Genomic DNA, 25,322 nt, shown 5'->3' on the forward strand with positions numbered 1-25,322 from the left:
CCGCGTGCCCCCTAGGCGCGTAGAATTCGAAAGAGGTTTAACCCCCGGCCGAAAAAAAAATTAGGTGACATTGGCGCGTTGCTTTGGATTCGGGGAGCAGCGCGCCGTCCTCGTCGCGTCAAACTAGACGCGAACTTCACAAATGTAGATACCGACTCGGAAGAAGAAGAAAGGGCTTAAGGTCATACCGAACTTCAGCAATATCAGTACTGTCGATATCCGTGACAACTGCGCAGACAGCCGGACTTACTTTCATGTTTATAGTAAATACAGTGAATATAAATGTACATACTTAAAGTTCCGCAGCCAGTCGATGGTCGATTGTCTTCATTTGAACTCAAGCAAGAATCGCGACGCACGTATAACAATGGCGAAAATTGAATTTACAATTAATGGGAGTTTGTGCAAAGGCAAGTTCATTATTATATAACGACGCCCTAAAGATTGAATTGAATTATTAAATGAGGCAAAAAACGCAACGTCACGTAATTAATTGTTTTTAATTTTAGAATCTTTTAAAGTTTCAATAAATGCGTAATTTTTATTGATAGTTTATTTTTACAATGTGTTTCATAAAAGTCACTTCAATAATACAATCAGAAACAATTTTCTGATATCTGATATCAATGATCTGATACAATCTGAAACAATTTTCTGATTGTATTCGCTGTGTTAACCATAATTAATAACTAGGCTAGCAAGCTAACGTAGTTCTCAGTTCTGACATTCAATGTCCACCCATCTAATGCTAAGTGGTTACCGGGGCACAGACATACCGTAATAACCTATGCATGTACATTTATTAATTTTGCGGGTTTTATTTTTAATACACAATACAGTTGTTTTATCCTGGAAGACGGTCGTAAGCACGTTACCAATTATTTTTTTAATTATTTCTTTTTTTTAATACCCTAATACTTCTTGGGATATCAGTATATAATATATTTAAATAAATCGGGAGTTTCTGGGTAAACACTTTGATATGAACACATTTTTTAACTTGGTATTGTATGTATATTTGTTTATATGTAATAGAACCTTTGAACTTCATTCTCACTGACTTCGGGACGTCCGATTAACTTGAAAAGTTTTCGATAATTTTTTAAATTCACTCTGACCAAATTATCTCGTGTATAAAAAAAAAGATGAAATTATTTGTTACTTCGATTTGTTATTTGAGCGTTTTTTTTTAAACATTATATATTATTTTTTATTGCGTTGATGGGTTAACGAGTTTACCGCCCACCTGATGTTTAGTGGTTACCAGAGCACACAGACGTGAATCCCGCCACCCACTTTAAGTTTAAGGTCCAAGTCTCGTCTCAGAGTCAATTATATTTGTATAACCGATGTTCCACTCTTCAAGCCTTCACTTACAATCATTGCTAACACCATGTCATTGGTTGAAAATATTATCTCATAATAAAAAAAAAAACGTGCGAAGGCTAGTGGGTAATTTGCCTATTGTGTAACTCGATACGCCCGCATGGAATATGAAATTGTCATAATTTTGTAAAAGACCTCAATGTCAACGCATTTATGAATTATGAATTTATTTTGTAAAATTAAAAATTTTTTTTAATTGTTTTGTTATTGCCATTGTCGGCAGACGAGCATACGGCCCACCTGATGGTAAGTGGTCACCGTCGCTCATAGACATCAGCAATGCCAGGGGCAGAGCCAAACCGCTGCCTACCGTTAAGTACTCTCCGCAAGCCTCGTTTGAAGAAGGACATGTCATAGCGCTCGGAAAACACCGTGGAGGGGAGTTCATTCCAAAGCCGGATGGTTTTTTTTTTTTTTTATTGCTTAGATGTGTGGACGAGCTCACAGTCCACCTGGTGTTAAGTGGTTACTGGAGCCCATAGAAATCTACAACGTAAATGCGCCACACACCTTGAGATATAGTTCTAAGGTCTCAGTATAGTCACAACGGCTGTCCCACCCTTCAAACTGAAACGCATTACTGCTTCACGGCGAAAATAGGCGGGGCGGTGGTACCTACCCGTGCGGACTCACAAGAGGTCCTACCACCAGTAGCAATAGTACGTGGCAGAAAATATCTTTGGAAACGCACTGTCGATGAACGCAGTGGTTCCAGATAATATGGATGTTAAAAATATAATCTGTTTATTCAAGTGATAAACAGTGATTTAACGGCCGTCTGGTGTAGTGGTAAGTGACATGGTCACTACACAAGGGGATTGCGGGTTCGAATCCCGCCAAGGGAAGATATTTGTATGATAAATATAAATGTCTTTTCCAGGGTTATGGATGTATATTAAATATATGTATGTGTATAATAAAAATCTTACATTTATTTCCGTTATCTGGTACCTGTAACACAAGTTCTTTACAAACTTATCACGGGACCAGTTAACGTGGCGTGATTGTTAGTAAATATTTATTTATTTATTATTATTAAAAAATATAAATAAAAAAAAAACAAATTAGAATAGCCTAAAATGTTAATTTTAATATTTTTTCTAATACACTGCGTGCTACATGTGGCGTAGTAGTTGATCGAAGCATTATAAATTGTCTTCCTATTTCAACTATTTTACTAAAAGATCGTGTGACAAAAGCGTACTAGCAGACTTTTAAGTTTGGAAACTTGGTCTTGTCTTGCCACGGGTAGTGTTTCTTCAGCAAAAAAAGAAACATTATGTTGCATTATCTTCTCCTCCATTAATATACCTTGATAAATAAATAATAAATAATAAGAAATAAATAAATATTTACTAACAATCACGCCACGTTAACTGGTCCCGTGGTAAGTTCGTAAAGAACTTGTGTTACAGGTACCAGATAACGGAAATAAATGTAAGATTTTTATTATACACATACGTATATTTAATATACATCCATAACCCTGGCAAAGACATATTTTTTTATATTTATCATACAAAAATCTTCCCTTGGCGGGATTCGAACCCGCGACCCCCTTGTGTAGTGACCATGACCACACCAGACGGCCGTTAGATACAATTGGACTATTGAGCAACTCTAGTCCAAAGTAACAATAATATAAAAATATTCATTCTAACGTAATAAAATGAGAATATCGTCAATGCAGTATTGAAGTAAATAAAATATGCACTGAAAATAATAACTCAGTCAAAATACCAGTCAGACCTTGATAACATTTTAATGGAATCGTGTGAGATGCATCTTAAAAAAAAAAAGAATCACCAAAAAAGTACAGTTAAAAAACCTCTTCCTTCTTTGAAGTCAGTTAAAAAGGCTAACATTTGAAAAGCTATGTTTATCATATCCTCCTCGCGTCGTTTCCTCACTGCTGAGGGTCGTGACCATTATATGAGTCGTCTATTATCAAAGGTGGCAATCTGTGCATTTGGACAAAATATTTTTATTGATATGTCAATACAGATTGATTTGAATATAATCGTCTCCTTCAAAGAATACGGTTCAAAACCTGCATTAAATAAAGATTAATAGTTAACCTGTTATTTATCTAAGATGTCATTCCGAAGAGTTTTGTGACTGCCAATGGAATACAAAGTCAATAATTCGTTTTTCTGATTTACCAATCATTGTCCAAAAGTCAGATTGCCGGCTTTGATAATAGTCGACTCATATGTCGACAGGATTTTGCTCCTTGTAATAACCCGCCAGCGCCTTCGATCATTGGCCGCATGAAGGGTGTTTATCATTATAGTGTTTTATTTAAAAAAATATATCGTTTTGCAAATATCGAACGTTTTCCGGTTAAAAAACAAAAAAAAACACCTGTGTTAACTTTCTCCATTTTTCCACGGCTGAATTGTTTGCGCTACCTATTCTCTAGTAGCCTATTTTACATTTAAATTAAGAAACGCTTCATCTTTTTTTTTCTCCTACCTATGCTGATGGCCTTAAGAGGCTATTTCAGCCTCGCCTTAACGTGTAGGTGAGCTCACGGGACTCAAACCGGAAGTGTTGCTAACACTGGCCCTGGCAAGAGCAGTACTCCGCAGAGTCTACCAGCGGATCGGAAACGTGATCCAGTGAGAAGGTCCGACGAGAAGCTCAGTGGGCTGTGTCTATGGCCTACTTCGCTGGTCGAACCCTTCGTCGTAATCGACGAGCTTGACGAGGACGGTGACCGGTGCTTGAGAGGCCTAAAAACACCGAGAGTGAATCCGGGGGATCCGATAAGACATGTTTTAGGCGACGGCCTTTTTGTGTTGCCCCGTCGCGGTCGTATAAGAAGACGGCTAAACTTATTGACTTTTGTTACATGCCGACAGGCAGGTGTATTTGGTAGGCAGCGGCTTGGCTCTGCCCCTGGCATAGCTGAAGTCCATGGGCGACGGTAACCACTTACCATCAAGTGGGCCGTATGCTCGTCTGCTTACACGAGCAATAAAGAAATAGAAAAGGCTCTCCATCTATGTTTTTTATTGTTTAGATAGGTGGATGAACTTATGACCAATCTGGTGTTAAATGGTTATCGAGGCCCATAGACATTAACAACAAAAATGCTGCTACCCACCTTAAAACATGAATTCTAAGTCTCACTTTGACCGCCAGTCCCATATGGGTGACAGTGGAGCGTATTATTGAAATCAAATATATTAAAATATATTATCTCAAATATAATCTATGTTATTGAGAGTACATCGACACAAAACTTATTACGCTTATTGTTAGCAGCTGTCAATAATACGCTCATTCATTGTACAAAAGTATGTCTCTTCTAATTCTTAGCATTTCTGTTTTAGTAAATAAAATATTAGTCAAATATGTAGTATAAAAGTTATCATAAATAATAATAACCAACAATTAAAAATACACAAAATGGGCTGGTAAAAATTATAATAATACCGTATGTTCCATGGGGAGTGCTTTGAAGAATTATTTGAGATGATTCCATCGTCTTGCTTTTACCATCGCACCGCCCGCCACCGGAGTAGAGTTCATCCATACTACCTGGAGCCACTGCATTCATCCACATTGCGTTTCCAAATATCTTTTTTTCCACGAACCATCCGGTGTTTTCCGAGCGCAATGACTTTTCCTTCTTCAAACGAGGCTTGTGGAGAGTGCTGAACGGTAGGCGGCGGCTTGGCTTTGCCCCTGGCATTCCTAAAGTCCATGGGCGACGGTAGCCACTCACCATCAGGTGAACCGTATGCCCGTCTTCCTACAAGGGCAATAAAAAAAAAACAAGCCTATTTTTGACAATTATTGAACATTAATTAATTTTCCTAATAGTGGACGAGAGTATCCCTCGATATATGTCGCTAAATGCGTACATCAGATACGTGTGTGGTCTGACCGGGACTAAGGCGATGTGCCGTGAAGGAGGCTGCGGTGCTTGCATCGTCACAGTACGAGCCAAACGGTATCCCAGTGGAAAGACTGAAACATTTTCCGTAAATTCGGTGAGCTAATTAATTATCTTTTTATGCATGTTAACCATAATAATATGTTTGCATATGTACTTAGATACTCAAACAGAAAAAAAAAACAAAGAGTTATGAAACTTATAAAAAATGGTGATATTTTGTAATGAAGTTCAAATTAAAGAAAATTAAATTAAGTACATCCGTATAGCAACTATAGCTTCGCTTAATAAACTATTGTAAATATATTAAAGTAAGAGATAAAATTTACTAATATTTTTTTATTTTATTTTTTATTGCTCAGATGGGTGGACGAGCTTACAGCCCACCTGGTGCTAAGTGGTTACTGGAGCCCATAGACATCTACAACGTAAATGTTTGACCACCCACCTTGAGATATGGGTTCTAAGGTCTCAGTATAATTACAACGGCTGCCCCACCCTTCAAACCGAAACGCATTACTGCTTCACGGCAGAAACGGGCAGGATGGTGGTACCTATCCGTGCGGACTCACAGGAGGTTCTACCATCATTAGCCTATATACTTATATTGTTATTATTAAATTTAACATATTAACTTATTCATTGCAAAAGTAGTGGGACCGACAGACGTTGTCCTTTAAACATGTTTTATATGTGAAAATTCTAACTTTTTGAATAAATTACAATAATACCGTTCTATTTTTTTTTTCTCGCAGTGTCTCGTGCTTGTATTTTCGTGTCACGGTTGGGATATAAGGACAATCGAAAGCACTGGTAATAGATTGGACGGGTACAGTGATATTCAGAAACTCACCGCTTGTTTACACGGAACCCAGTGTGGGTATTGCACACCCGGGTGGATTATGCACTTGAATAGGTGAATTTTTATTATGAACTAGCCGTCCGCCCTCGCTTCGCTTCGGAAACATTAAACTTTATTATGCGGGTGATGCCGCGGGACGAAGCTAGTCTAAAAATCGGTTGTCTGTAAAGTCGGTTTACTGACGATAGTTGAACGTGACAACGTCATAAGAAAATACTGATGGAATGGTTTCATTTTTCGAAAGAAAATTTTAATTTTATTTGTTTGATAGATATTTTGTATGGACAATTGACTCTACATTCACTTTTCACTGAACTTCATACTTGACGAAAACATGTAAATGTATTATTGTATAGCAGCTGTCCACGCGGATGCATCGCTCACTCAAGTAAGAGAGAGACAGATGTCGAACGCTGCCGAACGCGGAGGCCGATTGTGCCTCTTTGTCGCTCGTTGCGCGCTCTCGCTTGCACTTCAAGCCTTAAATGGAACGCCTCAGAGCGAGGTAACGCCGCATGAGTCATGTTTTTTCGTGCGTGCAGCCGGCTCCATCGAATTATAAGACGTTGTCACGTCAAAAAGTAGCCTAAATTACTCCTTATATCATCAGCTACCTATCAGTGAAAGTTTCGTTAAAATGGGTCCAGCCGTTCCAGAGATTAGTCGGAACAAACAGAACAACAGACAGAGAGACAGACAGACAAAAATTGTAAAAAATTTAATTTTGGTGTATGTACCGTATATATATTCATATGCATGTCGTAAAAAGCGGTTATTTCAATATTACAAACATACACTTTAATTTTATTTATATGTATAAATAATTTAAATCGCCCATATTTTGATGTTGCCATATTTCAGCTTAAAGGACAAGAATCTCACAATGGCGCAACTAGAAAAGTCTTTTGGGTGCTGCACGTGCCGCTGTACTGGATTCCGTCCAATTCTCGAGATAATCAAATCGGTCGCCATTGATGCTCCACCCAAATTAAGTCAGAGACTTAAAGATATAGAAGAAATTAGTACCTGCGCCAAAAAATGTCAAAGAAAATGTTCTGTTAAGAGTGATTGTAGCGATTGGAGTCTACTAGAAGATTCTGGGAGTGTCACGAAGATTGAATTGGACTTTGGGAAGTACAAATTTTATAAAGTATACGAAATCGTTGATATTTTTGATATTTTGAATAGAGAGGGCGTGGATTCTTATATGCTTGTAGATGGAAATACGGGAAAAGGTAAAAATCTCTGGTCAATTTTTATTTATTTATTAAATGTAAAATTTACATTGGCGGACATTGGCGGACTAAGGCATTCTCTACCGGTCAACCAAAGATAGTGCAGAGTAAATAATGTACCTAGCATTGAAATTTATATTAAACTAGCTGACCCGGCAGACTTCGTAGTGCCTCAATCGATAAATAAAAGACAAAAGGAATCCGTCCGACGGGGGACACATCAAAGGACAAACAAAATTGTTATTTTGATTTAATTCCGAGCATTTTCATATTTATGTACCTTTTAAACCTTCTCTGGACTTCCACAAATAATTTAAGACCAAAATTAGCCAAATCGGTCCAGCCGTTCTCGAGTTTTAGCGAGACTAACGAACAGCTATTCATTTTTATATATTATATATAGATTACAAATACATTCAAAAAATACATAAGTGTAAATATATATGTATGTATAAATTACATACATATAACTATATAGTAATTTTATAGTTAATACAATATTCAAAGGAATAATAAAATCTTTTAGAGATAGTTTTATGTGTTATTCCTTCTGCAATCATCGAGTACCGATCAATTAAATGCCTATTTAATATCATTCACGATATTTCCTGTCTGCTTTAGGTATTGTAGAAACATTTGAATATGAAAGAGTTCTAATAGATATTAGTGACGTGATGGCACTTAAGACTTTCAAAGTCGACCAAAACCTCATTCTTGGTGCGAACGTGTCGCTTGAAGATTGCATTACCATTTTCACCGAAATATCTAAAACTGAGTCTGACTTTGAATATTTGGATGAAGTCGTCAAGCATTTTGAATTAATTGCACACATACCCGTAAGAAAGGTGAGTCTATTGTTATTTTATATTTTATACCTTATTGTTGCGGCGACAGGAGTTTTATTTCAACGTAATCCTGAGTCGTTTTGTATTATTTTTATGGCATCCTTTACAAAACTTGAACTATAAAAATACATTTAATACCGTTATCAATACAGTGGAGATGGATTACGCTAAACAATGCTTGTTTTTCTTCGGACGTAATTTGAAATGCTTTTGTTTTTATTATCTGATGGCACGGTAAAATCTTTCAACGAGCATTTTGCTCAGTGCACGTACGGCCGTAGATTAATGCAAGATTTCTTAAATTTCATGATGATGGTGTCGTCCGATTTCGGCCTAAGCGACTGTCTTTACCACTAACCTGCCTATTTCTGCCGTGAAGCAGTAATGCGTTTCGGTTTGAAGGTTGGGGCAGTCGTTGTGCTGTAAAAACTGAGACTTAGACTCATGTCGTAACTATTTGACCCGTGATATCGTCCACCATCTGAGCAATGAAAAAATCCAATAATTTCATTAAATTATCGGGGTCTTGGTGGTTTTTTTTTCTTGCCTTTGTAGGCAGACGAGCGTACGGCCCACCTGATGGTAAGTGATGTCCGTCGCCCATGAACTTCAGCAATGCCAGGAGCAGAGCCAAGCCGCTGCCTACCTGTTTTGCTCTAGATTAGTCTGGTGGCTAGCGTACCCGACCTTTTTGGTGAATTACGCATTTTGGGCACGTTAATCCTCCGCTGATATAGTTTTAAGTGATGGCCAGAAATGGTAGTGAATGGCATCTTCTCATTTAATTTTTTTTGGACCAACTCCTCGCGACTTTTATTTTCAAAGGCTCTAACATGCTGATGAATGAGCCATGGCCATTCAAGAAGCTTTGCTGCTTTTACCCCACTGAGAAGGCTCAATTTTGCATCGCCTCATGTGTCTTTTTAGAGCGTTCCTGTGCTTTAGGTACCGGCTACCGCGTTTTCGCTTACCGTACTGGAGTTCTGAAAAGAGGATGGGCTTCGCCATTCTACTTTCCGACATTCGAAACACATGGCCGTACCACCACAGCTGTCGCCTTATCAGATACATGTCATTGTTTCTAGCTTGCTTCAGGATACTTGTGTTCCTGATGCGGTCAGATCATCCGATTTTCATGATCTCGCAGACATTTGAGATGAAATTTGTCGAGTGTATGAATGTGCCTACAGTTCAGGACCCAGGTCTAGAGACAGAATACTGGAGGTTCGGAGAAAGCGAATTAACCACGAAGCTCAGGGATAAGGTTTACCATTAAAAAATGCAATCACTAACCGTCTAGAAGAATGCCCTTATTTGAAATTATCGTTAGCGCGATTCAGGTTTTGAGTTTTTGTCGGATTCCTTCTATAGTATGTTAACAAAGTTGAAAATGCCAGAGTTCTAATTATTGAAGTGTTACACGTTTGAATTCCTACTCTTACAGATCGCATCTTTAGCAGGTAACTTAATGTACAAACGTGCGTATCCCCAGTATCGATCCGATGTCTTCCTACTGTTTGAATGCTTAGGAGCAGAGATGACAGTTCGTAAGTAAAATCCGACTGCGAAATGCAGCTAGTTAATCTTTCTTAACCGTTCATTTCTATCTTTCAGCAATGTTGCATTCAATAATAGTTTAGAACGTATAAAAAACCTTCCTCATATCATATAAACCAATCTCGTTCATATTTTTGTCTTCAATAGAATTCCATTTCCGTTCAACATTAGCGAACAAAATTTATCACGAGTAGTAAATTTTAGTTAACAATTTATCATTTAATAATCTGTAATTTGTTTTTTAAGTCCGGCATTAGACGCCCGTGCTCTGAAATATAGACATATTATTTAATTTTAGTTAAGCTGACTGAGAATGTGTTCGATATTAAACATTTTATGATTGATTTTGATTTTCAGAAAATAGCAAGGGTAACACATATACTCTGAGATTGGAGGAATTCTTGCACCATGATATGCAGGGAATTGTTATTGTTAATTTCATGCTTCCCCCACTTAACAAAACAACACATCTGTTTAAAAGTTACAAGGTACTTTAGAATTATACACTGATATATAAATTTGTGGTTGAGCTACAGAAGTAGTATCTAACAAATGAACTATATGTGATTCTAATGCTAACTCTTTAGTCTTTTTGCCTTTTCCAATAAAGCACTCTGTCTTAAAGTTGACCTGAACCATGACTGGACTAACACGCTGGTTTTTCTTTGTTTGTATACTTTAGAATTTTTGTTTTTCAAAACTTAATTAAATGTACAAGGTTTTGTTTTCTAGATAATGCCCCGAAGTCAAAACGCACTGGCTATAGTCAATGCTGCTTTCTTAATGAAGCTGGATTCGAAAAACAATGTTCAAAAAGCATCTATTGTGTATGGGAACATAAGCTCAACATTCGTTCACGCTCTTCACACCGAAGAATATCTGACAGGAAAATGTCCATTTAGCAATGAAACATTGCAAGGAGCTATCAAAGCCCTAGACGGAGAATTGGTGCCTTCAGATAACCCACCTGAAGCGACGCCTGATTGTAGGAAGAAGTTGGCACTTGGACTGTTTTATAAGGTACTAAATATGAGGCCTGGATTAAAACCAATTAAATTGCTTTCAATTATCTCCGAATATCTGTTAAGTAATTTAAGAATTATTTAAATATTGCCTTTCCACTCGAAGCTTTTGTTTTCAGGATGATTTGCGCAACTATAATTTATATTTTGTAGGATATTTATCTCTTTACTAATTATTACATTATTTTTTTAAAGTTAAAATTAGTAACTATAGCTCATCATCATCAGCCTGTATCTAACCACTGCTGGATGTAGGCCTCTCCCATTGTCCGCCACAATGAACGATCTTCCGCCTTCCGCATCCAATCTCTCCCAGCATATCGCCGCAAGTCATCGGTCCAACGGGCAGGGAGACGCCCAACGCTGCGCTTACCGGTACGCGGTCTCCAGTTCAGAACACGTCTGCTCCATGGGCCATCGGTTCTGCGACACGTATGTCCGGCCCATTGCCATTTCAGCTTGCTAATCTTTAGGGCTATGTCGGTTACTTTGGTTCTTTGACGGATTTCCTCATTTCTGAGTCGATCCATCAAAGAAACTCCGAGCATACACCTTTCCATAGCACGCTGAGTGACTTTAAACTTACGGACTAGACCTACGGTCAATGTCCATATTTCGGTGCCATATGTCATGACCGGCAGCACGCAAGCGTTGAAGACTTTTGTTTTTAGGCATTGCGGGATTGCTGAGTTCAAGATATGACGGAGTTTTCCATACGCAGCCCAACTGTATGCGCCTATCAGCTTCCTTCTCAAAGTTGGCCCTGCCTAGCTGAATAATTTGGCCTAGATAAGGATTGCGACACTGAAGTTGCAGTGGGCAGGACACATTGCTCGCGGAACAGATGACCGTTGTGGCCAGAAGGTTCTTGAGTGGCAACCGCGTACTGGGAGACGTAGCGTGGGTAGGCCTCCCACAAGGTGGGACGAGGACCTATTGAGGTTCGCGGGGATCTGCTGGATACAGGCAGCGCAGGACCGGTCTTTGTGGCGAGGCTTGGGGGAGGCCTATGTCCAACAGTGGACGTCCATGGGCTGATAGAATAGAATAGAAAAAAAAGGTTATTCAGACACAACTTCGAGTACCTACCGCAGATTCGACTATTACCGGTCCAAGATTGATATGGTCGTTGAACATGACCTTAGTTTGGTCCAGATTCATTCCCAGACCAACACGTCGTGACGCGGCATTCAGCTCACCCAGCATACAGCTGAGATCCTCCAGTTTTTGGGGGTTGGGGGTTGATTGCTTCCCGCTTCCGTAGGTTTAACCCGCGATTCCCTACAAGTGACCCCTCGGTGGTGCAAAACGGGAGCCAAATACATAATCGGTGGTAGGAGTTGTCCGACTGGCTGGCGACCACCCTCCAACTAGAGTCCGCCGCCAAATAGCCTAGCTGTGTTCCGGCGTGTGGGTTGGAGAGCCAGTTTTATTCCTTCCCTTTCCTCTTCCTTGTTCGGGGTGAGTCTTGATGATACCTGGAACATGCGGAGCAGATGTGCGTGCGAGCTCGCGGGACGTGATTGTTTGACGGGGGTATAGGGAGACCCAGTGAAACGGTGTTCGCCGCCGCCCGCCGGTCAGTTGGGGACCTGAACCCGGGTGTCACTACTCAACTCCGCCCCGGGAAGCTGTCCCGCCAACCGGTGTAAAATCCTGTCGTGCGGTCGTCGTGCCGGAGTCGGAGACCGGAGTGGATCCCGGCGATCGCACGCAGGGTGGACTGGGGGCCCTTCCATGCCCTGCGTCAGTCTCTCATGCAACCCGTGGTCGAGCACGTACTGTGTTCCGCGCTTTATTCAGGTGTTGTCATGATTTCGCCTCGAACTTCCTACCCCACCTAATCCCACTCTCCAAAAAAAATATGACAGTTCGAAAAAGAAAAAGGGTTTTGTCGGCGATTCCCCATTCCACATTTAATGTGGATTTCAGCAATGTAAGGGGTCTACATAGCAACCTCGACGCCGTACACCACCATCTTGAGACGGCGTAGCTTGCCCTGCTTTTTCTGACGGAGACGCAGATATCTGCTCCGGATGATACTTCGTACTTTGAATACCCCAGCTACGTATTGGAGCACAACTTCCTGCGTAAAGCCGGGGTGTGTGTATTCGTCCGGGCTGATGTCTGTTGTCGCCGTCTACGAGGCCTCGAACAACGGGACCTGTCCCTCTTGTGGCTACGCGTAGATCACGGGGGTTGTACCCGAGTCTACGCGTGCCTGTACAGGTCCCACAACAGTGATGCAGGTTCAGCTCTGATAGAGCATGTGCAAGAGGGGACTAACCGCGTGCTTGAGCAGTACCCATCTGCGGAGGTAGTGGTTCTTGGAGACTTTAACGCTGACCACCAAGAGTGGTTGGGGTCCAGAACCACTGACCTCCCGGGTCGGGCTGCCTACGATTTCGCCCCGGCCTACGGCTTCTCCCAGCTGGTGACACAGCCCACCCGTATCCCAGATATTGAGGGGCACGAGCCTTCTCTGTTGGACCTTCTGCTGACCACCGATCCAGCCGGATACAGTGTGGTGGTCGACGCTCCGCTTGGATCGTCTGATCACTGCCTTATCCGTGCTGCCACACCACTCTCTCGTCCTAGTCGTCGAACGACGACCGGGTATCGAAGAGTTTGGCAGTATATGTCAGCAGATTGGGATGGATTGCGTGAATTTTACGCATCCTACCCATGGGGGCGATTCTGCTTTTCCTCTGCTGATCCTGACGTCTGTGCGGACCGTCTTAAAGACGTGGTGCTCCAGGGGATGGAATTGTTTATTCCCTCCTCTGAAGTGCCCGTTGGGGGTCGCAGCAGACCCTGGTATAACAATGCCAGCAGGGATGCTGCACACCTCAAGCGGTCCGCATACGTGGCATGGAATGATGCCAGGAGACGTCGGGATCCTAACATCTCAGAGGAAAGGCGGAAATATAACGCCGCTTCCAGGTCCTACAAGAAGGTTATTGCCAGGGCGAAATCGGAGCACGTTGCTAGAATTGGCGAGCGACTGAAGAGCTATCCCTCTGGGAAGCGTGCTTTTTGGTCGCTCGCCAAAGCTGCAGAAGGAAACTTTTGCAGGTCTAGTCTCCCACCACTACGCAAGTCCGATGACAGTCTGGCCCATAGTGCGAAAGAGAAGGCTGACCTTCTGGTCAAACTCTTCGCCTCGAACTCGACTGTGGACGACGGGGGTGTCACACCACCGAACATCCCCCGGTGTGATAGCTCCCTGCCGGAGATCTGCTTCACACAGTGTGCAGTCAGGCGGGAGCTCCGACTCCTGGACGTCCATAAATCGAGTGGGCCAGACGGCATCCCTGCAGTGGTTCTGAAAAGGTGCGCCCCTGAGCTGACGCCTGCGCTAACGCGTTTGTATCGTCTTTCTTATTGCGTTAACAGGGTTCCGTCTTCATGGAAGACCGCCCACGTCCACCCTATCCCCAAGAAGGGTGACCGGTCGGACCCATCGAGCTATAGGCCTATGGCGATAACTTCCTTGCTTTCCAAGGTGATGGAGCGAATTATAAATATACAACTCCTGAAGTATCTTGAGGATCGCCAGCTGATCAGTGATCGACAGTACGGCTTCCGTCACGGTCGCTCAGCTGGCGATCTTCTTGTATACCTTACTCACAGGTGGGCTGAAGCCTTGGAAAGCAAGGGCGAGGCTCTTGCTGTGAGCCTTGATATCGCGAAGGCCTTCGACAGGGTCTGGCATATGGCACTTCTGTCGAAGCTACCATCTTACGGAATCCCTGAGGGTCTCTGCAAGTGGATCGCTAGCTTTTTGGATGGGCGGAGCATCACGGTCGTTGTAGACGGTGACTCCTCTGATACCAAGACCATTAACGCTGGCGTTCCACAAGGTTCGGTGCTCTCCCCCACGCTTTTCATCCTGTATATCAATGACATGCTGTATATTGATGGCATGCATTGCTATGCGGATGACAGCACGGGGGATGCGCGATATATCGGCCATCAGAGTCTCTCTCGGAGCGTGGTGCAAGAGAGACGATCAAAACTTGTGTCTGAAGTGGAGAACTCTCTGGGGCGAGTCTCCAAATGGGGTGAATTGAACTTGGTTCAATTCAACCCGTTAAAGACACAAGTTTGCGCGTTCACTGCCAAGAAGGACCCCTTTGTCATGGCGCCGCAATTCCAAGGAGTATCTCTGCAACCTTCCGAGAGTATCGGGATACTTGGGGTCGACATTTCGAGCGACGTCCAGTTTCGGAGTCATTTGGAAGGCAAAGCCAAGTTGGCGTCCAAAATGCTGGGAGTCCTCAACAGAGCGAAGCGGTACTTCACACCTGGACAAAGGCTTTTGCTTTATAAAGCACAAGTCCGGCCTCGCGTGGAGTACTGCTCCCATCTCTGGGCCGGGGCTCCCAAATACCAGCTTCTTCCATTTGACTCCCTACAAAAGAGGGCCGTTCGGATTGTCGATAATCCCATTCTCTCGGATCGTTTGGAACCTCTGGGTCTGCGGAGGGACTTCGGTTCCCTATGTATTTTGTACCGTATGTTCCATGGGGAATGCTCTGAAGAATTATTCGAGATGATACCGGCATCTCGTTTTTACCACCGCACCGCTCGCCACCGGAGTAGAGTTCATCCATACTACCTGGAGCCACTGCAGTCATCCACAGTGCGCTTCCAGAGATCTTTTTTGCCATGCACCATCCGGCTATGGAATGAGCTCCCCTCCACGGTGTTTCCCGAGCGCTATGACATGTCCTTCTTCAAACGAGGCTTATGGAGAGTATTAAGCGGTAGGCAGCGGCTTGGCTCTGCCCCTGGCATTGCTGAAGTCCATGAGCGACGGTAACCACTCACCATCAGGTGGGCCGTATGCTCGTCTGCCTACAAGGGCAATAAAAAAAAAAAGCGACTCTGCCAGTATAACGATATCGTCTGCAAATCGGAGGTGTGAGAGATACTCGCCATTGACATTGATGCCCAGCTTACTCCAGTCCAGAGTCTTGAAGACATCCTCGAGAGCAGCAGTGAACAGTTTTGGCGATATAACGTCACCCTGTCGCACCCCTCTGTGAAGGTCAATCGGGTTTGTCTGCTGGTTTTGGATCTGGACTGTCATATTGGCGGCTTTGTATAAACTCTTCAACACCTTAACGTACCGATAATCGACTAGGCATCGCTGTAAGGATTCCAGAACAGCCCAAGTTTCGACGGAGTCGAGGGCTTTTTCGTAGTCCACAAATGCGAGACACCGAGGACGATTGTATTCTTCAGTCTTCTGAATAACCTGTCTCAGCGTGTGGATGTGGTCTACCGTAGTATAGCCTTTGCGAAACCCAGCCTGCTCCGGAGGTTGGAATTCGTCAAGTTTAGAGGCTAAGCGATTTGTAAGGACTCTCGAGAACAGCTTATAAATATGGCTAAGAAGTGAAATAGGCCTGTAGTTCTTGAGCACAGCACGGTCTCCCTTCTTAAAGAAAAGAATAACAGTACCCTTGCTCCAGGCTTCCGGTGTAGTAGTTTTTTGAATGACAGTGTCGAACGTTGTGCATAATTGTTTGAGAACTGGTGTACCACTTGCCTTCAACAATTCTGTACTGATTCCGTCATCCCCCGTAGCTCTGTTATTTCTAAGCTGTTCCAAAGCAGCCCTTATTTCCTCTATAATAACGTCGGGTATGTCTTCCGTATAGTGGCGGACTAAGGGGGCTCGGTGATCATTCTCTGGGTGGGCAAAGGGCCTGTGAGCCTGTGAGGCATAGAGACTACGATAGTAGCTCTCCACTTCAGTGAGGACTTCTGATCTTGATTCAACAATTCTTCCATCGGCAGTTTTGAGCTTTGTCAGATGGCTTCGGCCTAGTTGTTGTTACCGTATAAACACTTTGGTGCCTTTGTTTTGTTGTATAGCCCCTTTAATCTTTATTGTGTTGAATTGGCGAAGGTCAAGCCTAATGAGTTTTCTGTTTTTAGTGTTTATAGTTTTTCCATCTGACGGAGTAGCATCTGCAGTTTCCCTTCGCTGTTTCATCAATAGCAGGGTCTCGTCGGAGAGTTTAGTCTCTTGACCTTTTCTTCTATGCTGAAAGTATTTATTGCCCACCTCTCTTAGAATTATCACCATTTCGTTGGTGCGCTATAACTATTAGTAACTATAACTATTAGTAACTATACTTGGAACCTTAGAACTTATATCTCAAGCTGGGTGGCGCATTTACGTCGTAGATGTCTATGGGCTCCGATAACCACTTAACACCAGGTGGACTGTGAGCTCGTCCACCAACCTAAGCAATAAAAAGAAAAAAAACTTTACTATTATTTAAGTTAAGCATTTGTTTCAGTTTATGTTAAGTATCTGCCCTACCACCTCTACAGAGCCTATTTATAGATCTGGAGCGAATATATTCACAAGGCCAGTATCCGAAGCAACACAAGACTATGTGACTGATTCCTCTTTGTATCCCTTGAATCAACCTGTTCCTAAATTAGAAGCATTGATACAATGTTCTGGAGAAGCTCGATATGCCAATGACCTTCCTCCGCAGAAGAGCGATGTTTTCGGAGCTTTTGTGCTTTCCACCGTCCACAGTGGAGAAGTTGATAAAATTTATGAAAACGAAATCTTGGTGAGTCTTTTCAAAGAAAATAAAAAATGTATTCTGTATGTATTAAAAGATTGAAGTAGACTGGCATGGCTAAATTGTTTTTATTTTATACTCTAGGTAATTAGATAATATGGGCTTGTTTTTAAAAATATTTATTCGAACATAGTCGAATCATATAAATGGCACTAACAGGCATATATATAAATTGCTTGATACTGTTCATTGAAATTAAATTATCAATTTCAGGAAATAGAAGGAGTGCTAGCAATTTACACAGCTAAAGATATTCCAGGTGAGAATACGTTCATAACGCCCGGATTACAGCTTCAAACCGAAAAAGAAGAGACGCTAGCGACTACTATCAAATACTTTGGACAGCCCATAGCTATAGTTGTGGCTCAAACCGAGGAACTGGCGGCTGCGGTAGCGAAAAAAGTACGCGTCGATTACAAAAATACAAAAAAATCAGCTCCCGTTATTACCATAGATGAAGCTAAGAAAGACAGTTCAAGATATATAGCAGGAGAAGGAACTTTGGAGCCAACAAGCAAAGGCACGGATGTAACGAAAATCATAAAGGGAGTGTATGAAATCGAAGCTCAATATCATTACTATATGGAGCCGCTAACGTGTGTGGTTCAACCTGTTGACGATATGTTTATGGTATATGATTCGACGCAGTGGATGGAAATGACTCAAACGGCCATAGCCCGATGTTTGAATATTGGTCAAAGCAAGTAAGTTAAGATTTTGGAACGAAGTTCTTTATGGGACGATGCGGAGGGGTACCCTCACCGGGAAAAAACGTCCGTAACGTAAGATTTTTATTAGTAATGCACACAGTGTATGACTTAACTTTGTAATAACGTACCAAAAATTACATATTTTTTTATGATTCATTGACCACAATCTCAGAGCGTTCGTTTGCGCAATACACTAACTCTTATGCAAACAACCGTGAATGAAGTGTACCACAATAAGTTCGCACTCTACCTAAAAACGGTGGGTTGTTGCAAAACCTCCAGTTTTATTTTCTTTATACCCCGAATAGAACTTAAAATTAATATTTTTATAATAAGGAACTTCGTGTTCCCACGACACCACACATTTTTTTTCTTTAGTTTAGAACTTTCTTTTGAGGACGTTCCACTTGCATTTGAATGCTCTTAAAACAATTCATCAAAACATACTTTTGATATGAAATTCCACATTTGTTTTCTCATAATCTCTTTTCGTTTCTCAGAATTGTAGTAAAAGTTCCAAGAGTAGGGGGTGCGTTCGGCGGTAAAATTACTAGGAACGGTCAAGTGGCAGCCGCGTGTGCGTTGGTAGCGTCCAAACAAAACCGGACTTGTCGATTCATATTGCCTCTACAAACTAATATGAGTATTGCAGGAAAGAGATTGCCTTGCCAATGCGAATATGAGGTTAGATTAGTACACTAATTATAGTATTGTTTTGCATGATTCATTAAGCTAGAATGATACCTATTGAAGTAAGAAATACTAAATTCAATAACGTAATGTCATCTCGTAAACTGATTCCAAATTATTTTTGTTCTACAGAACAACATCCCGTTGCAATTAAATGATTCCCTAAATTCAGGAAAAACAGGATGGTAGCTACCCGTGCAGGATCACAATACGTACTACTATGCAAATGTAATCTATAATCTTTATATTTAATGCACTATTCTTTAATAAAATAATATTGATATTAATGATTAAAAAATAATAAAAGCAATAAGATATTTCGTTTAAAATTCCTAACTTTGCAAATCTTTATAGTTATTCGCGAAATACAATCTGAATCACAGCTTAGCACAGGAATTACTTGCTGATTGAATTTTGAGATAGGTAAATAAAAAATTAACCATTATAACTCATGATCTAGGTAGGAGTGAATGACGACGGCAAGATTCAATATCTCAACGCTACTATAGTTGAGGATGCAGGATGCTGTAACAACGACAATGTCACATCTTACACAAGCTCTAGTTTTGGCAACTGTTACGATATATCGGGTTATACCCTGAATACCGCTACAGTACTTACTGATTTGCCATCAAATACTTTCTTTAGGGCACCCGGTAAGTAATTTTTGTGGTTTTATTGTGCAGACGTATCGAACTGTTGGGTTTTATAAATCGTCGCAGTCTAAGCTAATATCGATTGACACGCACCTATGTTAGCTATGAGTTCAAAACTAAGAGATAGACACCTAATTTTTTTGAGGAAAATGTACCTAATTGAACAATGCGAAAAAATTATAAACATGGGTCATTACCCATGTTTATAATTACATCATTATGTAAGATCCTAGTCAGTGGTCGTGGCCTATAGGATAAGACGCCTGGTGCACTCATATCGATCAATGCGATTATCCCCGTGTTCGAATCTAGCAGCCACGGACCGATTTTTTTAGAGCACGTGTATGTATACATCACAAAGTAAATGAGACAGGGCCTCATGTAGAGCACATGTGCTTAAAATTTCATTAACCGAAACCACCTCGAACGCAACTCCATGATGATGCTTATGGTAGGATACTTCTTTTGTCGAGCATAATACTTCTAAATCAAACCGTTAATATTCCGTTTCCTTTATAAATTCTTGTCTGCACAGGTGCTTGCGAAGGAATCGCCTGCATAGAACACATAATGGAGCACATAGCGTTTGCGGTTAAAAAAGATGCAATCTCAGTTCGTCTAGCTAACATGAAAGCAAATAACACTGACATTCCAGAAATGATAGAAACTTTGAAACAAGATGTTGATTATGATAAACGTTGTGCCGACATCCAGCAATTCAATAAAGACAATCGCTGGGTCAAGCGTGCTATAAAGATCAACGTGATGGAATTCCCTGTAATCTATTACGGAAATTTTACTGTAATGATCTCTATTTATCGCATGGACGGAACAGTTACGATAACGACAGGAGGAATAGAAATGGGTCAAGGGGCAAATACGAAGGCCGCCCAAGTTTGCGCCAACGCCTTAGGTATTCCTTTGGACGTTATCAAAGTTATCTCGCACTACTCATTCGTTGCTGCGAATGATGTTTTCTCTGGATCGAGTATCACAACAGAAAGCATTTGCTACTGCATTTTAAAGATATGCGAAACGTTTGATAAAAGATTTGCTCCAGTTAAGTCGCGCAAGCCACAAGCCACTTGGTTGGATATCGTGAAATCAGCTGCTGAAGAAGGAATAGAATTGACGTCCTGCTATATGATGAGCGATAAGGATGAATCTCTTAGTGGATACAGTGCGTTTGCTGTATCGATTGTCGAAATACAGTTGGACGTGTTGACGGGGAGGTTTCAAATGTTGAGAGTAGATTTATTGGAGGATGTTGGAATGAGTGTGAATCCTGCTGTTGACATCGGTCAGGTAAGCTTTAATCAGTGGGATCTATTCGATTCCGACGTCACTATATCTTCGAAAACGGAGGAGGAAAATATATAAGTAAATCTACAGTAGTTTTTACGGATGTTCCGTTATAACTACTGAACCATGCATCCGATTGACTTGAAACTTGGTATCCACGTAGAAAATACATGTACTTAATGGATAGGTTAGTTTTTATACAAGTGTTGGACTCCCTTCACTAGTTGCGGGGGCGTAAATGACGAGAATCTTTGTGGGGGTGAGAAATAATAATGTTAATATTAAATGCCCAGCGAAGCGGACGAGTACAGCTAGTTTGTCTATAAAAGTTTTTCTTTCTTTGTTTTATTTTGAGATCTAGTTACACAACAAATCCATCGAATTATTATTACATTGAAATGAAATTTAAATATTTACTTCTATTAAAAAACACATTTTTATTAGGTCGAAGGAGCCTTCATTCAAGGTGTGGGATACTTCACGTGCGAAAAGCTAGTGTATGACAAGGCAACAGGCAAACTACTGACGAATAGATCGCTGACGTACCACGTTCCTCTCTGCCAGGACATACCGATCGTTTATAATGTGAAACTGAGACACAACCAGAAAAATACAAAGGGTGTATTGGGAGCTAAAAGTGTGTTTGGATTATATTTTTATTTAATTATATTTAGCCCGCTCCGGCTCTGCTCGGATCTTTAACAAAAATTTCAACGATATATATACATATATATATTTGCCCACCTGATGTTAAGTGGTTACTGGAGCCCATAGACATCTACAACTTAAATGCGCCACCCACCTTGAGATATAAGTTCTAAGGTCTCAGTACAGTTACAACGGATGCCCCGCCCTTCAAACCGAAACGCATTACTGCTTCACGGCAGAAATAAGCAGGGTGGTGGTACCTTCCCGCGCGGACTCACTACCACGAGTAAACAACCAGTATTTGACGTTGTTTTATTTTTTTAAATAAAAGAACTCTTATTGCGGCATAACTATAATAGTTAGACATATGCTATCCCGACACTTTTTGTAAATAATAATGTGTTCTACAAAGTCGTAGTACATTATTTTATTCTATCATGAATAGTTTTCGCAGGGCACCCGATAAAGAATAGTTTAAGTAATTTTTTACACCTTGGGTTACATTATTAGAGTTTTAGTAAGGATCCCTAATTTTTTTCAAAAAATATTATAGCCTATGTCACTTGTGAATAGTGTAACTTCCAAACAGTGAAAGAATTTTTCAAATCGGTTTAGTAGTTTCGGAGCCTATTCAATACAAACAAACAAACAAATCTTTCCTCTTTATAATATTAGTATAGATAGATGGCGTTGTGATCAGATGAACATACGATCCAAAGGATGGTGAGCAGTCAATGTCCCTCGTTAACACCAGTAATGCCAGTCGCACAGCCAAGCCGCTGCCAAAATTTAATTCTTTAAACTTTTATACGATTATACGAAACGATTATAATAATAGCAATTATTTATTTAATGTGTACGTGAGTGAGTGAGTGTGTGTGATATCAGGGATTGGGTTTTTAAATTTAAACATAAATCTACATTTAAACTATTTAAAATGCGATGTTCAATGAAACAAGTTTGATTAGCGTTTATTTGTATTTAATTCATTAACAATGACTTTAATTTGTGCATTTTCTAATATATATATTCTTGTAATTAAATTTAGAATACCCATTTAAACAATGGGTAATCTTAGTTCTATTTTTAGGTGTATAATAATTACGCTAAGTATTACTTGTGCGAGTCTAATATTTATTGTACGTTGTTATTCGTTCACCGTCGAAGTCTTTCGTGAACATATTACTGGTGATAAGACCTCTTGTGAGTCCGCACGGGTAGGTACCACCACCTCGCCTATTTCTGCCGTGAAGCAGTAATGCTTCACGGCAGAAATAGGCCCCACCCTTCAAGCCGAAGCTTGAAGGGTGGGGCAGACGTTGTAACTATACTGAGACCTTAGAACTTATATCTCAAGGTGGGTGGCGCATTTACGTTGTAGATGTCTATGGGTCCCAGTATCCACTTAACCCCAGGTGGGCTGTGAGATCGGTCACTCAGCTAAGAAAAAAAAATTGTGTTAAGTATGTACATATTTCATATGAAAAATTATACATGCCTGTAGGATTCGAATACTTGCACAGTAGCATTGCCTCTTACGAGTACACCGAGCGCCTTATCCTTTATCTAAAGGATCTATCCTTATCCTTTATCTAAAGTCACTAGCTAGGCTATCTAGCCTAACTAGTGACTGAAAGCCGACTTAAAAAAAAAAAAGTAGCTGTCGTATTTTTGGGGGAAGCGGAAGATTGGATCGGCTATTTTTATAAAGTGAATCGGCGCATAGTTAATACAAATCGACGGTCCAAGCGTTCCGAACACACCATATGTAGATGTGGCAGCTTATCTTGAAATTGTCAAGCGCATGGTAAGAAATAGTGTTCTTAAATTTCAGCATGTGGAGAAATGGGTATATGTACTGCTCACGGTATAACCCTGGCGCTCCGAGAATGCATCATGGCATCTAGAATCGATTCTGGTTACGATTCAACCCAATGGATTACAATCCGTAAGTTAAATTAATAACTTTTTGACCGACTTCAAAAAAAGAAGTCGTTCTCAATTCGAGTCTATTTTATGTGTGGTTAGTTCAGAACTTTGTTTCGGGGTGAACTGATTTCGGTGATTTGCTATTTGACGGCTGCTGCTTTTCACGTGACTCTATTCCAATTTTATCATGTGACCAGTAGTTTTTTAGTTACCCTTGATAATACATATCGAGGTGTGAAAAATCGAGGGGGTTTAAGCTTCATACGCGTTATTTATCTTTCTAATTAAAGGTCCGTTATATTTGTTATTAGCATCAACAATTCCATGTTTTAAACTTTAGTTATGTTTACCCCATTCAAATAGCTGAAGAAGTTTTTTGTCATGATATTTTTTATCTCATTCTATCTCTTTAATACTTCTTTCTACCTCTTTAAACTTTCAATGTAAAGTTAGAACAATGTCGCTTAAACCAAATAGCTTTTCAGCCCTCGATATATAACTGACTTTAATAGAATTATGTTGTCCGTGCAGTTTGGGTCATAAAAAATCGGAGCGGTGAAGCGAGTATTTCGTTCTCTCTTCCACTCACTAGCCTTATGAACGGGCATATAATCGACTATGTTGATGATAATAATATTCTCATTTTATTATTGCGAAGTCGATTGTCTTTTGTTAAAATTTTACGTTGTTATTTATCATTTATCTCAGTACCAAGGATGTTCTTGAATTCGGTTGTATTTAATTTTGACTTTCGATGGTCACGTTCGGGTGAACGATTTAAAATGTTTGAACAATGAATTTCTATATCCAAATAATCTAATGTAAAAAAAAACATGGACTTATTTTTTTTCAGCTGTCCCTTATGACACAGAAGCAATATTAAAGGCCTTGGATGTGAAGTTAGAAGAGTTTGTCTTCACCACCTCTGACTAGGATATGCAAGTTTTAATTGTTGTTAAAATTAGTGAAATTGTTGTATTAAAAAAAAAAAAACTATTCAATTGTTTCGACAATTTTTTTTTAGCCCCTAAAGGCCATTTATAACTTACGTCAGTTACAGTAACTTAGGACTTTTTAACCCTCCCCTCGTCTTTGTCACATTTTTAAATCCCCACCCCTAGGATGTGACGTCACACAATTTTCAATCTCATGCATGTATTTAAAAATAAAACTTCAGAGGTGTCAAGGGACACCCGGATGGAACGAAGTTCCTTTCGATTAATTAGTGAAGGAATTGTAATTTTTTTTAAAGTTATTATAATAAATTACGGCATTATGAAGAAGAAAAAAACAATACTATGAACTAAATTACTATTGTTGAAACGCTATCTCGAGAAACTGTACTCATTACGCGGACCAATCGGATACGAGCAATGTCACGCGATAAGCGCCTACACGTTGATTGGTCAGAATGACGGATCCAAAAAGTGTCGTGACAACTTTTAGTAATTTTTTCCGTCTAGCCCCCTTTCACAACGCGCGATAAGGAACTTTGTTCCAATAACAAAAAATATTTTGTTTCTTATTTTTGGTAATTAATATTTAATAAACTCTTCATAAAGTCAAATATTTCAGGTAACAGAAACCAAACGACTAATTTAGTTAGTATTTCAGTGTTTTAAATTTTAACACGTGACGTCACAAAACTTTTGCCCCGTTTCACAAAATCTGACTTTCCGGTGATATTCTCTCCTCCTTTAACGTGTGACGTAATTTATGGATGACCACTTATTATTAGTTGTTTATATGAATAAAACTTTTTCCAGTTATTTTGCTGTTTTTATTTATCTATTGCGTAGGTGGGAGGACGAGCTCACGGCCCATCTTTTTTTTTTTTATTGCCCTTGTAGGCAGACGAGCATACCCCATACCCATGGACTTCAGCAATGCCAGGGGCAGAACCAAGCCGCTGCCTACCGTAAGCCACCTGGGGTTAAGTGGTTACCGGAGCCCATAGACATC

At 40.6% G+C, this 25,322-nt stretch overlaps 1 protein-coding gene across 1 annotated transcript; it reads left to right on the top strand.

Annotated features, from left to right (window-relative positions):
* The first annotated feature begins 250 nt into the window (after positions 1–250).
* On the top strand, positions 251–25,129 carry LOC101741112 (xanthine dehydrogenase/oxidase). The gene is made up of 16 exons (XM_012692240.4): positions 251–410; positions 5,218–5,387; positions 6,046–6,206; positions 7,014–7,387; positions 8,009–8,232; positions 9,677–9,779; positions 10,147–10,277; positions 10,522–10,809; positions 17,129–17,413; positions 17,639–18,129; positions 18,636–18,819; positions 19,286–19,481; positions 20,017–20,786; positions 21,228–21,420; positions 23,266–23,379; positions 24,214–25,129. Exons 1-16 carry the CDS (start codon positions 314–316, stop codon positions 24,291–24,293), a joined length of 3,861 nt encoding a protein of 1,286 aa, XP_012547694.2. The 5' UTR covers positions 251–313; the 3' UTR covers positions 24,294–25,129.
* Positions 25,130–25,322: the final 193 nt, after the last annotated feature.

Source organism: Bombyx mori, chromosome 18 (genome assembly GCF_030269925.1).
Source record: "Bombyx mori chromosome 18, ASM3026992v2".
NCBI classification, from domain to species: Eukaryota; Metazoa; Arthropoda; class Insecta; order Lepidoptera; family Bombycidae; genus Bombyx; species Bombyx mori.